Source organism: Akebia trifoliata, chromosome 5 (assembly GCF_017979445.1).
Source record: "Akebia trifoliata isolate Shusen 1 chromosome 5, ASM1797944v1, whole genome shotgun sequence".
NCBI lineage: Eukaryota > Viridiplantae > Streptophyta > Magnoliopsida > Ranunculales > Lardizabalaceae > Akebia > Akebia trifoliata.
In genome coordinates this window covers 32740215-32757204 of record NC_141379.1, presented here as the reverse complement: position 1 = coordinate 32757204, position 16990 = coordinate 32740215, and the positions used below count along the sequence as shown (strand labels likewise).

Genomic DNA, 16990 nt, shown 5'->3' with positions numbered 1-16990 from the left:
TGGTGGTTTCAAGTCTACTAATTTTAGTATTAAAGTCAGAACTTATTAGAACTAGAACTGGTAAATATTATGGTGCCGATTCTAGATACCTCTGGAATTGACCATCGGCACCCTTAAATATAATATTGAGGTTGAAAATGAGGGTAAATTTGTTCGGGTGATTCAAACACACCCTTTCACAACCAAGACAATACCAGAGATACTCTCATTCCTTCAAAATTGATGACATGCCCCTTTCATTACTGGTCATCTATGCAAATGAACTAAACTCTAAACTACATGATTTTCTCACTTAAAACTAGTCACCTTCAACCTTAAGGTAAAGTTTTTTACCAATTTTTTTTTTCAATCTTAAAAGTTGTATTCCCAACATTCAAATCTCAAGATCAAGTTAGGATTTTCGGAGTAACGAATCAATGGAATTCCAAGTGAAAATTTGAAGACATGTACAAGACATTGCAGATGAGATTGAATAGATCTATCTAATTTTATTTAAAGTTACAAATTGTAAATGAAAATATTTGTACCTAACCTTCAACCTCAAGAATCCATTTCCTTTAACATTAAAATTTTAAGAATAAGTTAGGGATACAAAACAAAGAGAAGGATGAATTTGTGTGTAGAAAAATCAATGATATTTTAAAATATATGAACACGTCAAATTAATTTAAAATAGATTGCCCTAGAGCTTAGTAACATAAAGATGATAGGTTTTTGGGGGAGAAGAAGTCGTGGAGTTTTGGCTAGAGGGTGAAGATAAAGACATTTAGGTCATTTTATATTAATATCTCGTAAAAATTTTAGGTAAGGGTGTATGTCATTGGTTTGAAAACACATGGATATCCCTAATATTGATGAAATGAAGGGGTCATGTTTCAAAACTCGTATGAGATTGAGATGTATCGCATGAGTCGTTTCAATATTACCCAACAACAACATAGATGAGCGTGTTTTTTGGATTTTGTGGAATCTCGAGAGATGAACGATACGTCTTGGACGAGATATCGCAAATTTGGTCCAAGATATCCAAGACAAACGAGATGTATCATCTTTCATCTTCAAACCCAATCATTTTCACCCCAAATTGATTTTTTCTCCTCTTCTCAGCCAAGTGGAATAGAAAACAAAGGAGTTTGATAAAATTATTATTTAAAATTATTGAAGAGGGTTCTCATAATTTTTTCAGATTTTTTAAATTGTTTAAAATTATTGTCTCATTGTCGAACAAGACGAGATGACTCGTTCGAGACAACTTGACATTGGGCATGGACGAGACAAGAAGTGAACCGAGTTTTAAAACCATGGAAGGGCAGGTCTAAATTACCACTTTTTTTTTCCTCCCCTAATGATCTTAGATCATGAGTTTTAAAGGATGGGTTTTGCAATTTTTTTTGAAGATGAGGGCATTTTGATCATTTGCTATTAGAGGAAGACCATAGTCAATTGAGGCATACCATCAGCTAATATAAACCTAGGGGTACCTATAAATTTCACCAAGACCTGGGGGGTACCTAAATATTACCCAAATTAAAAGTACTAAAATAAAATAAAATGAGCAATTAAATAAAAATATAGACAAAAATAAAATTATATACGAGGAAGGCCGAAAGCAGAAAGGCCCTTTCGTAACTTTCCAGTTCAATTCAAAGCTTCTTCCCCAAGCATAAGTGGCCACGATCTCCGAGTCTGGAAATAGGGTTTCGACGGCTTCGTCAAACTTATCTATAAACCAGCCGCCTCTCTTGAAGTTCCTGAAACTAGGGTTTTCAGTATCCCCAATTTCCTCCGTAAGAACTTAGCGTTTTCTCTTCATTTTGTCTGAAATTCGACAGATCTGGTTTGTTTTCGTGATTCTAAATTTTAGATTGAATCTAAGATTTTTCTGTATTATTATTATTATTAATATTTTTTTATTATTTTGCAGTCTTAATGGCGAATTCTTCTGGAAAATCAAGCTCAGGAGAGCGAACAGACGTTCGCGTAGTTGTGGTTGGAGACCATGGGACTGGAAAATCGAGCTTGATTGTAACAGCTGCAGCCGAAACGTTTCCACAAAATGTTCCACCTGTGTTGCCACCTACTCGATTACCCGCCGATTTTTATCCGGATCGCGTACCTGTTACAATCATCGATACCTCTTCCAAGTATAATCGTCTATTATATTTGCTTATAAATTTTCAATGTTTTTTTTTCGTATTCAAATTTAAAAAGTCCTATTAATTTCAATTTTTGATTTTTTTCTAGCTTGGAAAGTAGAAGTAAGCTCGCACAAGAATTAAGGCTTGCAGATGCTGTTGTAATAACTTATGCCTGCGATCAGCCTACGACGCTTGATCGGCTGAGCACGTTCTGGCTTCCAGAACTTCGGAGACTAGAGGTTTTACATTTTTTACCAAAATTTGATTCAAATTCGTATTTACTGCAAAAATTTCTATTACATTTTCATTTTGTTGTTGTTGATGAGTAGGTTAAGGTGCCGGTTGTTGTGGTTGGTTGCAAGCTGGATGCGCGGGAAGATACACAGGTGAGCCTTGAGCTGGTAATGTCGCCAATAATGCAACAATTTCGGGAGATCGAGACTTGTATAGAATGCTCAGCTCGTAATCGGATTCAGGTATATTGTATTCAAATTTAAATTCTTTTATGGATTTGATGTGGTTATAATTCTCATACATATATATATATATATATATATATAGTTCAGTACTTGTGTGTATATGTAAATAATTCATAATTCTAGGTTTTATCCTTTAATTTCTTACATTTTAATTTCTATTCTTGTCCAAAAAATTTAGTATATATTATTGATTATCTTTACTATTATAATGAGAGAAGGTGGAGTCCAAGTGGTTTGACACCAAAGTTTGGATCCTACAAATGCCCCCACCTTTAATATAATTCATTTTGGTCAAAATTTAAGAAAATCGCAACCCATGACCCATAATCACGGTGGATAGTTTTGACAATTACAAAAATATCATTTTCCTTAGTAATCTTCAAAGACCCTTTATTCAATATTTTAAATTATAAATAAGCCCTTTTGATACATGTGTGTTTGCGCATGTCACCTTCTATTCAAAAGAATTTTAAAATGTCATGCATTATGGTACTATGGAGTTGTAGAATGGTGGGTTCTTTTTAGTTTTGTATTCTTACTGCTTTTGGGTTTGGTGACTGTGTATTAGAGTATATTTGCTATTATGTCAGAAATTAAAAGGTTAAGTTTTCTGCCCATTCAGGTCCCTGAGGTTTTCTATTACGCTCAAAAGGCAGTCCTTCATCCAACAGCTCCACTGTTTGATCAAGAAACACAGACTCTGAAGCCTCGATGTGTGAGGGCGTTAAAAAGGATATTTATTCTTTGTGATCAAGACAGGGATGGTGCTCTCAGTGATGCAGAGTTGAATGATTTTCAGGTTTGTTATTTTTCTTTCGATGATAATTTTTGAATTGTGGGTTTGATTTTGTCCCAAAGTGTGGGTTTAGTAGCAGAGTGACGTATTAAATCCGCATTTCTGTAGATTAAACTTTGAAATGAACGCATATTGCTTGTAAACAGGTCAAATGCTTTAATGCTCCACTACAGCCTTCTGAAATAGTGGGTGTTAAGAGGGTTGTTCAAGAGAAGCTGTCCGAAGGGGTTAATGATCGTGGTCTTACCTTGACAGGGTTCCTTTTTCTCCATGCACTATTTATAGAAAAGGGGCGTCTTGAAACAACATGGACTGTCTTGAGGAAATTCGGATATGATAATGATATTAAACTTCGGGATAATCTTATTCCAGTTTCATTTAAACGAGCTCCTGATCAGGTATCTCTTTAGTTGAGCTGCCACTAATTCTTTATAGCTATAATTTCGTTCGAAATATCATGGAGCTTTCATTGCAGCCCGAGCTTAATATTGATCCTATTTACTTGAAAACGATGGGATAGTTACTCAAAAGTTTCTGTTGTAAGATCTTTAAGATTCTTGAAAAATCATTGTATGCAGTGTTTCATTAATTCAAGCCTTCTATTTAGAATATGATTTCTGACACGAAAAGGTAAATTGAGCATTAGAAGTTGGAGAAAGGGACTATTTTCACAAAACTCAATTTGCAGTTGCGTTATCTTCTTAATGCGTGGAATTGAGTCTTGAGATTTCATGCATTTGGATGACTCCCATTTTTTATCATTTATTTTTTTTGTTGATAAATAAGCGAATTAGTGGTTAGTAATTAGTGGGTGAAGCTGCCAAGACTGGTTTTGAACCCGGTCGTGGTATGAACACTCATAGACTTTAACGAATTTAGGAAGTTGGCACCTTCACCCCCTTTTGTTTACCGTTTATACATTATGAAGCCTGCAAAACCTCCTCAAAATAATGTTGGTGTTATTTTAAGGGCAACATTTTTTTCCTCTAATATTTTCCTCCCTTTTACATCCGTCCTATATAGACTTGTTCTTGTCCAAACAGGCCGTAAGGCATGGTGCTATGGATGCAACATTTAACCTATGCTTACGTTTAACTTGCTAGTCACAAGCAAATAAGCTGTTTGTTTGATTTCTTTTGGGCTTCAAGACTTATAGTAAATGGTAGAGAAAAAGGATCCATTTGTCGCTTGCTGGGAATGTTTGTATGGGTGCCTATCATGTTAAGGTACCGAGCTGCTATCATGTGCACTATGTTGATGGTGGTTGTGAAAGCACTTAGTTTCGTGCACCATATTTTCAAATACTACCCTTTTGAGCTGCCCTGGTTTGCAGCCCTATATCAGATGTATGCTTAGATTAATCAATTTAGTGTGCCTTGTCCTTCGTTCTTGTTGTAGTGGAATTGTTTTATCTATTTGTATTCCCTGTATTATTGAACTTGCTAATCAAACAACTTCCAAGTGTCCACTGTTTTGTTTGAAATACTAACACTTGTACTTTCATTTTATAGTGTGTGGAATTAACAAATGAAGCTGTAGACTTCTTGAAGGGGATCTTCAGTTTGTTCGACCTTGATGGTGTATGCTTTCCTTCCCTTATTCCTCTTCTATGATGTCAAAAGTGTGCAAATTTTTAGTTGTTATTGCAATCCGATATCCTAATTAGTTTATGTTGGTGATATCTACAGTTAGGATATCTGTATGTACATTCATGCCTTATCAAAAATTTCCTTTTTTCTCATTTTATCGTGTACTATCATTTTTAGAATCATTTTTCTTCCACCATGCTTAAATGTCTTCAATAATCGTTCTTTATTTGTTTGGGAATATTAACTAGTGCGAAGCCAGTTGGTATGGGTGAGTATATAGTCACAATGGGTCTATATAAGGAACTGGTTCTAAGTCATATCCCTTTGCACCTGGTTATGTACAGTTTAACTTACTCATATTCAAGGGGAATTGATATTTTTTTTTTTAAAGTTGCTTGTTATTTGCATATTGATATAGGAACTATATAACCCTAAAAAGTTTACATTTCTCTGGCTCTTTTGGACCTCTTAATCAGGTTTAAGACCAATATGAAATCTTGAGAATCCTGAGTAATGCAGGATGCAAATCAAGCCAATAATCACGGATTCCAAGGGAAATTTTGTAATTATTTATGTTGTTATTTGTTTGGGTCCAGAGTTATTTTTTTATGTTTACCATTTTTATTTTGTTAGGATTAGTTATTTTTAGTTTTTAGATGTCTTATGGTTATTTTAGGAGTTTGGTTTGAGTACTATTCATATCATTTTTCTTTAGGTCTTATTTTGACGAGTTAAAACTTATTATATTAGGTTGATTTTTGTGTGATTTGAAAGCTTATTGAGTTACCTATCCAAAGAGCCCAAGATTTTGTGATTACGATGAGTTCTAAGAAAGTTATGACCAAAATATTGATAGAGTATCAACTTTACACGTTCTCAAGGTCAAAAACGTTAATGTTTAAGTCATGTTAGGATTAGAGCTTTGAGTTTAATATTTTAGCATATATATGGGTATTGTAATTGATTTCACACAAATTTTCTGGAATAAAAAGAAAATTTACAATCATCTTTTTGAGGTTTCTCTAGTGATTGGATATGGTGTGAGGCCATCTTGGTGTGATGCCAAGAACCCTTGGTGCAATTTCAATGTAACTCTTCTACGTTTTATATTGTTTTCTTATTCTTCATCTCCTTTTCTTTATCTTCTATGTTAGATTAAATACCCTAAGCCCTTCCCCATTATGCCAATTTAGCTTTTCTCTTTGGAAAATTATTATTGTTGGGTTTGTTGAATATTCAAATAATTTTCCTAATTGTAAGACCTTGAAATTAATCTTTCAACATACAGTCAATTGGGATTTTTGAAATCTTTTTCTTGAAAACCCTTCTATAATTTTTATTTTTTCTTCATCACCACCCAATTAGTCTTTCCACCACCTTTCCCAAAGTAAATCAACCTTATAATAGAACAAATCTAGGTTGTCCTGCATCACTAAGCTGGATAGGTTTCAATCTTAGGCCATTCTAGAGCTCATTGCAGCAATCTAACAAGGCAAGAAGTCCGGTCCATTAATAGGAATTATGGGATGTTTCAAACTAAGATTATGTGATTTCCTATTTTCCATAGATAATGTTCTTTTACTATTCATAGAAAAGCATGAACTTATTATTTATAGTACATTTCCATTTTACTATTTTTTAATAAATTTTTTGGAGTTAAAAAGAGTTCTCTATGTTAATTGACTAGAATCTTCGGAGTCCCATAATTGGTTTGTTAGGGTTAGTAACTAAGATTCTTGTTAGTCAAAGATTATATCAAGTAGTCAATAGTTTGAGTTAGGATTTCAATAGTTGCTTGACTAGCAAGTTTGTAGGATTAAGACCTTTTTACTTGGTCTTGGATTTTAATGACATGTCTTTATAAATAGATGCAATCTCTTTATTTTTATGGAGGAATGAAATAGAATGAATTGTGAAAGTTGCTTTCTTCATGTACTAGTTTCGTTTTGTGTGGTGAGACCTATTTTAGTTGGTTCGTTACTTCATTCGGTTCAAATTCAGGTTCGCGGTTCGCCACTCTTGGACAAACCCATAGAGGATATTTAAGTCATTTATGTTAATCTCATAGAAGAAGACTCAGGTCAAGCAGGTATCTCATCAATTTGAAAATGAAGGGGTGTATCTTTAATATGGATCAAATCTTGGGATTTCCAAAAGGAGGGCTATCTTTAATATTGACCAAACGTTGGGTCATCTCTAAAATGCACCTAAACATGGGGGTTTGTCAGGTTTGTTGATGTTGATGAGCCCACCATGAACTGAACCTCAAACTGGTTCAGTTTGTTCTGGTTTGCGGTTTGGTACAATTTTAGCAAATCCAGTAACACAAGGTGAGACTCCTTCTACTCTTTTTCCTTTTTCTTTTGTAACACAGGGTATCTCACATCCCTTTGATAGGACTAGTCCATACAGTTGCATGCCCCACCCAATCCATGGAAGTTTCCTAACATGCAACAGGGTAAATCAAGAGGTCACCCAGCTCACTATTTGGCTCATAACTGACATGTGTATGATATATTTATTAAACTAGCAATATTTATACATTAAGGCACATGAATTGCAGTAACTCATTTCGTTTAGGACACTGAGTTCACTTTTTCTCCTGAGACTATTGTTTAATTGTGCTAATAACCCTCCGAGTCCTAGTCTTAATTGCTGAACAATTACGATACTCATTTAGATTTTTTAACACTTTTTTCCCTCATAGGTAATACTCATTTAGATTTAGCTTACTGTAATTCTTGTGTGCTAGCTAATCCATAGTTTCTTGAGATTCTGATTTTTTGGAGCTTGTGTGTACTAGGATAAGGCCCTACGACCTGCTGAGCTTGATGATCTTTTCTCAACTGCACCAGAAAGGTGAATTTGCTTTTCTGTAAGAATCAGTGATTATTGGCATGTTTCCTTCAATTTACTGCATGATATGCTCTCTTATTTTTCTGTAAGAATCAGTGATTGTTAGCATGTTTCCTACATGTCATTTCCTTTTTCTCTAAACTACTCTCATTTGTCTAAGGGGAAAGATTGCCTTTATGGTTGACCTCTCTACCATAAACCTAATTTGTTATATGATATCTTTGTTTGTTGTCGTAGCCGTTGTTCCATAATTTTTTCCCATAACTTCATAATGAAGTTTGATCCCAAATGCAGTTCTACCATGTCCATTGGTTCAACTGTTGATTTTGCACAATAAAAGCCTTAGCACTACGGATCAAAGCCTTGGAATATAATATCAATGTGCTTACATATTCAATGTGATGTCGTGTAAATTGAGCTGCAATGATATTTTCATAAGACAAATTTGAACGACTAATTGCATTCTCAAGGACTGTAATTTGCATGTTCATTGTGACTATTTCTTGTTCTCACTGTAATCCACACACTCAGTCTAATGCTTTACATGCGTAACTCGTTTGCTCAATTTCACAAGCTTTGCTCATGGCAACCTGAAATATATTTCATTAGAATAATTTATCATATGCATTTTATGTTATATTTTGAACTACAGTCCTTGGAATGAAGCTCCTTACATGGATGCAGCGGAGAAGACTGCATTAGGGGGATTATCTCTTGATGGATTCCTTTCAAAGGTGTGTATATCCATCGTTCATGCTTGTTTGTTTAAGCCCTTGATGGTGTTGCAACAGCACATCAACTTTCCCTAATATTTTACTTCATATTGATCTTGTGGTAGTGTTTGTATAACATATATATGTGTATAGTTTTTTTAAATTTCCAATTGAATTCCATGCATGATTTGTGAAATTTATTGGAACAATTCTCTTGAGATTAATATTTTACGAGGATTAACACTGGATGCTTGATGACAATCTTATTGTAATATTTGTATCCATTGTTTTAAGCATAGCATCTTCTGGTCGTTTGTACCATCGGCTGTATTTATGATTTGTTACCACTTTCGGAAAAAATTACTTGAGATTGGTACTTTCTCGATATTCATATTCATCTTGTAAGGGAAAATAGTCAATGACTAAGTGTTGTTTTTTTTCTTCTACCTTAATCTTGACCTAATAAGCTTAAACATGAATAAGTCGTCAAAGACCAGGTCCTTCACTTTTATTGGTGGGTGGAGGAAAGGGATCCTTATTGCTGGCCTTACATCTCTTTCCTTGGGGAGGGAGGGGGTCTTATTTTTCATGTTTGTTTTAGTGTAGTTAAAGATTCTCCTAGGTTGCTGTCCTCGCTTTACCGGCATTACTAGTGCCTAGGGCAGCCCCTATGGTGGATGCCACCACTACTTGCTTGCCTATGGATATATCATTAGGTGTTGAAGCATTGACCGAGGTGTTCCATGCAAATTTTAATTTCTATTCTATTTATTTTATTTTTTGTTTTGATGGGTTGAAATTTAAGGAAACAAAAGGAAGAGAAGGTTGAGAGGACCTGCCTCAACCTTTTTTCTAACTTCCCATCTAAACAAATGATATTAAAAAAATATCCTGTGAATTCTTTAAGAGAGTTGCTATTGGCACCCCAATTGTTACTTATTGCACCCCCACATTTCAAAATAAGTTATTTATTTGAGGTGTAGTTAGTTACCCTTTTCTTTTTAGATTGCATCCCAATTTCTTCTCCTACACAGTAAGAAGCCAGGAACCAGACCCTCATTTGTCCTCATTATTCATCCAAAAACCATCAACCAGCAACTCTCTCTCTCTCTCTCAACGAGGGGGGGTGGTTATGCAGCAAAGAAAAAAAAAGCCGCCTCAATGCCTCTATTTCTTTTCTGTTCTTGATGAGGAGACCTATGCAACACAGGAAAGATCCTCTCTTTTCCCCCCTATTGCTGCTTCAGTCTCGTGCCATTCTTTATCACTCACTCTTCATAACTAAAGAAAAATTATATGAAGATATATACATTTTCGTGGTAATTGATGAATAATTCATAATCAAGTTACTTAATTTATAATTATTATGAAATAAGTGAAAATTGATGAGGTGACCTCACTTGAAGGAGCCATATTGCTTAGGCATCGTCTAGTTCCTTTAGTGACAATATTTTGCTTTTTGGTGCAAAAGGTGATCTGTCTTGTAACTTTTATTTGAATTTAAATTTCCAATGTGAGGTTCAAGTTTATATTGCTCAATATCTATGTAGGTAATAAACATTTTGAATTACTATTATTGCTTTAAAATGGCTTTTTGTTAAGCACCTCTTCATTTTAGCAAGCACTTTCCATCTATTAACGATTTTTTGATATGAACTACTTATGTTTTTCTTTCTTGTAAGGTTATGTGTGTATAGACTTTCTCAAAAAATACATGTGCTGCAGTGGGCCCTCATGACACTACTAGAACCGGCTAAGAGTCTGGCTAATTTGATCTACATTGGCTATGTGGGTGATCCTGCTTCAGCGCTCCGTATAACCAGGCGAAGAAGGGTAGACCGCAAGAAGCAACAATCTGAAAGAAATGTTTTCCAGTGCTTTGTCTTTGGACCTAAAAGAGCTGGAAAGTCGGCATTGTTGAATTCATTCCTCGGAAGGTATAATAGTTGCTGAGCATTTAGTCCAGTCAACCTATTGATGATTTAATTCATACTCTCAAATTTCATTTTTCATCCATAGCCTCAATCAAGGACAGTTTTCTTATTTTTTTTCTTTTTTCCCTTTTTGTCCTCCGCTTAATTGATTCTATGGCATTTATTGTTGGTAATTCCAAATGCAGGCCCTTCCATGAAAGTTATACTTCTACTACAAATGAGCGTTTTGCAGCAAACATTGTTGAGCAGATTGGGGTAAGTTCTATGAGAAGAAGCTCGATGAACCACTTATAACCTGGTAGAACATTTTTTTTTTCCGTTTTTATTTTTTATAGGTTTAAGCATGTGAAGGTGGGGTTTTGATCTCATGTCTATGGTATCACCACCACACACAGACTACCACCTCATGGAGGTGGGACCTTCTAATCTGGCAGAGCATTGTGAATCGCAGTCTCTCTCAAAGAAAAATTGCTAAAAATTTCTGCAGAACTTAACTGAAATAAAAATCGCTGCAAAAATTGGCAAAGTTTCCTAAAGCAAAAAATTCACAGAGCTGGCACAAAGTTTTGCATCATAAATTTTGCTAATTTACAAATTGTTACAGTGTACCAAGTAGGTCTGAGTGGGAATATATTTAAAAGAGATCTGAAATTACGGCTCAAATGGGTTGTAAACTAGGATAAAGTTGGCTACATTATAGAAGGTTTGATTTTAGAGTATAAAACAAAAAAAAAACAAGAAAATCAGAAGCTAGATGATTTGAAGCAAAAAATGATTGTCACACTGAGTTAGAAAATCAGATATATGGAGAGACGCACACCCAAGATCAGGTTTTCTGGTTGATTAGGTGGTATTATTTGATGTGGAAAATGTATAAAGAGCCGAAGATATGTTATTAATAGATTCATGTGAACTGTCAAATCATCTGAGATGGTTTGGGCACAATCACATCTGTTTTAGGATTTGAGTTCTGGTTTTATGGATCCCAGACATATTGATGTTGATTTCTCTCTTGATTCCATTAATACTCTTCATTTGTAACAGCTGGGGCATGAGAAGGAAGTAGTTACAGAATTGAAACTTCAAGTCCACTGTGAAATTTTCTTTGCATTTACGATGTTTGTGTATAGTATACTGTTGCATTACCAATGTTGTTAACATTTACCTTTCTCTTTTGGTGCCAAAATTTAGAAGTCCATTTCAATTTCTTGACTTTTGAAGGTGATGTAAGTTCTTTGACTAAATATATGATCTGTTGTTTTTAAGGGAACTAAGAAGACCCTTGTGTTGCGAGAGGTACCAGAAGATGGAGTTAAACATCTTCTTTCTAACAAAGAGTCTTTGGCTGCTTGTGACGTAGCCATATTTGTACATGACAGGTATTAGCTCGTAATTGAGTTACAATTCCATTTTGTTTTGTGAAATTTGTCTGTGAGATCCTTTTATTATTATTATGCTTGTTATTATTTATAACTAGTCGAACTGACTTTTTGAAATTAACTAGAATTCTAGTTAGTTTCTGACTATGCACCTTTGCATATCTTTGAGGATGCAAATTTATTTGACCAAATATTAAATGCTACGTGTTTATAAAGAACCACGGAAATGATGTTAAATTGAGAAACACTTGCACAAGATTTTATTTTTCAATTATCATAGATTGTTCTTCTGTACTTGCTGAATATTCTTTGTCTTCTAACCTGGTATGACAATATAACAAAGAAGTAATGGATCCAGTAAGACATCACATAATAATTAGCTTATGTTCTAAATTTCCACCTTGAGATTTCTGAGTTGGTGACCCTTGATAAAATCAATCAATTCTATATCTGAACCATCTAAGAGGGAGTGGAAATGATCTCAGAATGGTTACTTCTCGGTGAGCTTGTTTTATTGGGAACTCACCCGGAAGGTCCTTCAAACTGTTCTAGCTGAGAAGGTTGGGCGAACACCTATCCCTTTGAAGGTAACCTTCTATGCTTGGATTGTGATCGTTGGATAAGATTTTTACCTTCTATGCTTGGATTGTGATCGTTGGATAAGATTTTTACATAAATCATTTTGATGCACAAGGGTATCTATTTGTTGAATATATGCCTTCTGAGCAAGTCGATTGAAAATCAGCAGAATTCCTCCATATTCATTACCTCAATGCCATATTTGATTGTCCATGACCTCTTTGAGGATTAGCTTGCTTGGGCATTTTCCAAGAGAGGAAGGTTGATTTGGGGCTTCTATGGCTGAAATTTCGATGAGGAAGACCATCAATGAGGCCTTGGTGCTAAATATTTGTGCTTTTTTATTCCTAATGTTGTTATTGGTTGAGATTGGCGTTGCTGTTTCAGTTGTGTTTTTCTTCAGACTGCTCTGCTTGATTGATGTTGGTTTGTTACTCATCTTGTGGGTTGGCCTAGTCTATTGATCCTCTCTATCATTAGTTATTGTCCGTGTGTGCTTGTTAGGATTTGCTTTTTGCTAAAATTTCTTTACCAATAAAAAAAGTATACCCCGAGATAAGTGTCAAGTGTGCTTATGGTAAAAATCATAAAAAAAGGACTCCTTACTTATTTCCTTATGTATATCTTTATTTCCATAATTGATTGATTTGCTTATATGTTAATGAATTTTAGAGCTTTCATTTATTCTAGAAAAGTTTTCGGCTGACTGACTCACGGAGCCAAAAGGCCTCATCAGGCTTCTTGAAACACTGATGCCAATCATTGGCAGTTTATTTCTACTCATGGGTTCACAAAATCATAAGTCACACATTTTAAATATTTTCTGTTGCGTCATGCATCAACCTACTGCTATTGCTATTCTCTAAATTAGTGTCCTTGATTTCGTATTTGAAGAAAGTACATAAAAATAGATGTGGTGAGAGTATAGATGCAAGTGAGTTTTTTTTTTTCAATGTTGTATTGCCACTTGATATATTACATTGATATTTTTCATTCCCATTATGACAATAAATTAAAATTTCTAGTATTTTTTTTCCCTCTGCGAATTTCCTTCAGTAATATACAAACTTTTTTGAATTTGCAGTTCTGACGAAAATTCGTGGAAAAGAGCAACAGAATTGCTTGTGGAAGTTGCTAGTCACGTAGAGGACAGTGGTTTTGAGGTTCCTTGCCTAATTGTTGCAGCCAAGGACGACCTTGATCCATATCCAATGGCCATACACGATTCAACAAGGGTATTTACTTACTTGGGTTGCACCTTTCTTAATCATCAACATAACCGTTTACTTGTTGCACTACAAATACTCGTCCTTCACCGATCCACACCGATAACTATGAACCATGCCAAATTATCAGTTTCAATACTTTTTTACTCTGCAGTCATTTTGTAACCAATGTTTGTCACTTTTATTGCATTTGTGCTGTTGTAGGTCAGTCAGGATATGGGAATAGAAGCACCCATTCCTGTCAGCATGAAGTTAGGGGATCTCAATAGTGTTTTCCGTAGGGTTATCACTGCGGCAGAGCACCCCCACTTGAGCATTCCTGAAACTGAAGCTGGCAGAAATCGCAAGCAGTATCGCCATCTTGTTCATCGCTCTCTCATGTTTGTTTCAGGTTCGTTTTCTAAACTTTCCTTTTTCAGTCTTTAGGCACCTTAAAACTGTTGCGTCGAGCATAGTTGAAACAAGCTCAACAAACGAAGCTTTTGGTCATGTGTATTGGTTTTCTGACCCCCCCCCTCTGACACACGCTCTCTGAAGTGGCATGTGCTAGAACCATAGATTATTTTCCTCGGTATACTTAACTACACATATTTATGGTGATGTACAGTTGTGTATCCGAGGGAAAACAAACTATGGTTGTAACCCATGGCATGTCAGGAAGTGTATGGGGGCGTGAGTCAGAAATCACGACTCTTTGGTCATTTCAAATGTACCACAGAACGACTTCGTGGCAAACCCACGATCCATGGAAAATTCAAGACAGACAGTGGAAATGGTATTAAACAAGACAATAGATTGGATCACCATTTCCACATTTTGTGACCTTTTAAGAGTGTTCTTTGTATCATCATTGTAATGAGATTTTTGTTTCTATTAAATTACCAATTTGATTCTCCCAATTTGAATTACAATTGAAGCATGCCTGTTGAAGCTATACAACGCATGAATTAGTATTCATTCTTTCTAGTTTTTCTTTTGGTTTAATTTCTATTTTCTCAACTGAGTTTCTATTTCCCAAAAACAGTTGGTGCAGCAGTCGCAATTGTGGGACTGGCAGCTTATCGTGTGTATGCCGCAAGGAAGAACAACTCCAGCTAAATAAAGGAATTACCATTATTTGGCAGGTTGATTGCATCACATCAACTACTTGAAACTGGTTGTTTGCATTTGAGGTTCATTGATTTTTGGATCTCTACCTCTCAATCTATCTTGTTAGTTGTTCTTGGAAGGGAAGCTGTACAAGGAGCTTTCACAATTTTCGTAGATCAGTAGGTTGTCCCTTCTTTAAATTCACATCTACAACATTTTTCTTTTATTTATTTTCTTCCTTTTCTGCTTAAAATTCTCTTATTGTATTTTAAAAACTTGTTTTACTAATTTTAAGTGTTATAATGGTCATAAAAACAGCCTTTTAAGTGTTTTAAAAATCAGACGAAACACACTATCTGACCAGAATTTGAAAATTGGTTTGGTTACTGTAAACAAAACCAGTTGTTTGTTTAAATCTTTGTTAGATTTCCATAAACGAGACCTTTAAATGGTAAATATAGATATAAGAACCAACTGTTTTTGACATTTTATCGGTGCAATCAATTGGTGTAATTTATTTTGCAACACAGTTTGATTTTCCATGGCCAAGGAAATCATCTCTCTTTGAAAATTGATTCCCTGCGTGGTCCCTAAAAGTTGAGATGAGTATTTATTATTAAAGTTGTAAACGTCATTAAAATATTTATTATTTTTATGAGAGATGTTTTTATTATTTCAGGACTTAAGTACCCCACATTTACTGAAACCATGCTTATCATCGTGGGTTGTCTTGCGCTCTTTATTTTTTTTCTCAGCAAGTAGACTCTTAGATCATATAAAAAAAAAACAACAAACGATGTTAAAAAAGCTTTTATATTTAAAAAAAAAAACAAAACGAGATGTGCTGGGTGACACAAAGGTGACAAAAATGATGTGGTGTCGCACACATTACTGGAGATGCTTTTTTGCGAGATACGAGTAAGAAGCATCTACGGTTATGTGCCCCACATCTTTATTTATTTATTTTTGGTCACTTTTGTGCCTCCGATTTTGTCATTCCAGCATTTTCCAAAACAAAACAGTTCTCAAAAGTTTAGAAAATATCGAATGTCAAATAAATGTCAATATATACGGAATTTTGACCAAGCCCAGCCAATTATGTCATTAAGAGGTGATTTTGTAATTTAAAAATAAAAATAAATTACTTCTTAATGATGTGGATGATTTAATGTCCAACTATAGAACACCCGGGCCTGGGCTGGGTACAGTAAAATATGAGCAGGCCATCCCGAAAATGAAACTAAACCAGAATCTTCTCATGAGCTGGCCCGTTAAACCAACTATTTGACCGTTAGCGTTTATTTCAAATCATTGGATTTTCATGGGTCAAACAGATCCAACGGTCGAAGTCAGTCAATCAAGTCTATATCTGAGCTTTCAGATCACTAGGTATCGACTTTGCTCTCTGCTGCTCTGCGTCTCTCCCATATCCCTCGAAAAGGTTAAAAATGGGAGTCATGCTAACTTTAGCCAATGAGACACCCTTGGAGAAATTCATCGAAATGTATGCCCCCCACTCCAATTGTTTTTTGGGTAATTTAGACGTACCCTTCCAAGTTTTGGTGAATATCTGAGACACCCACTGTATTTTCAAACTCATGACATACCCTTGACCTTGATCTTGTTTGAGAGACTAGCATAAAATGATCAAAGTACCCATTACAAAACCATTGATTTTTTTTTTTCCAAACCCTTGGCCTAAAACATTCGTTTTTGGTAACAAGGTTGCCACTTACTCTTCACATAATCCCCCCTCCCTACTGTTCAGTCTTCTTAATCAATGGAAGGAAAATCAATATTTTTTTTTCTCTCACTATAGATGACTTTGTTAAATAAACCAACGGATGAAGATGGTTCCGATCCCAAATACATAAGAGCTTGAGTTTCCACACTATCAACTCTTTGTGGCTTTTGATGTATTGGCCAAGTTTAGTATCAAATGGTATTGGAGCTACTACTATTTCTCATGCTCAAACCACAAAAAGGATGATTTGGGAGATGACAATATTCGGGACAAAAAGAAGTCAACTACTAAACATGGTGGTGTGTCAAAACCTTAACAACTCAATTTTTTGCACTCTCGTGGTCCAAGAACAAGAGAAATTCGTGTTGTATTAGATAGCTAATGTATCCAATGCCGTAGAGCTTGAACAATCGCATATAACTCCACATCATAAGTGAAATACCTTTTTTCTTCGCATCACACAATTTT

General features: G+C 35.1%; 1 protein-coding gene across 2 annotated transcripts; it reads left to right on the top strand.

Moving 5' to 3' along the window:
- Positions 1–1592: 1592 nt before the first annotated feature.
- On the top strand, positions 1593–15031 carry LOC147402310 (mitochondrial Rho GTPase 1-like). 2 transcript variants are annotated; one of them, XM_086443920.1, is made up of 15 exons: positions 1593–1787; positions 1925–2144; positions 2245–2377; positions 2468–2614; positions 3240–3416; positions 3560–3811; positions 4925–4993; positions 7806–7861; positions 8511–8592; positions 10297–10508; positions 10691–10760; positions 11772–11884; positions 13548–13698; positions 13894–14080; positions 14714–15031. In XM_086443920.1, exons 2-15 carry the CDS (start codon positions 1930–1932, stop codon positions 14785–14787), a joined length of 1938 nt encoding a protein of 645 aa, XP_086300046.1. In that variant the 5' UTR covers positions 1593–1787; positions 1925–1929; the 3' UTR covers positions 14788–15031. The 2 variants fall into 2 exon arrangements, with proteins under 2 accessions (XP_086300046.1, XP_086300047.1); XM_086443921.1 differs by having other exon boundaries at positions 1593–1837.
- The last annotated feature ends 1959 nt before the right edge of the window (positions 15032–16990 follow it).

Excerpts from the sequence above, each read along its gene's own strand:
- LOC147402310 (XM_086443920.1), top strand. The coding sequence starts at position 1,930 with ATGGCGAATTCTTCTGGAAAATCAAGCTCAGGAGAGCGAACAGACGTT. Across the intron at positions 10,509-10,690 it reads TTGAATTCATTCCTCGGAAG|GCCCTTCCATGAAAGTTATA; the intron begins GTATAATAGTTG and ends TTCCAAATGCAG. Across the intron at positions 13,699-13,893 it reads CCATACACGATTCAACAAGG|GTCAGTCAGGATATGGGAAT; the intron begins GTATTTACTTAC and ends GTGCTGTTGTAG.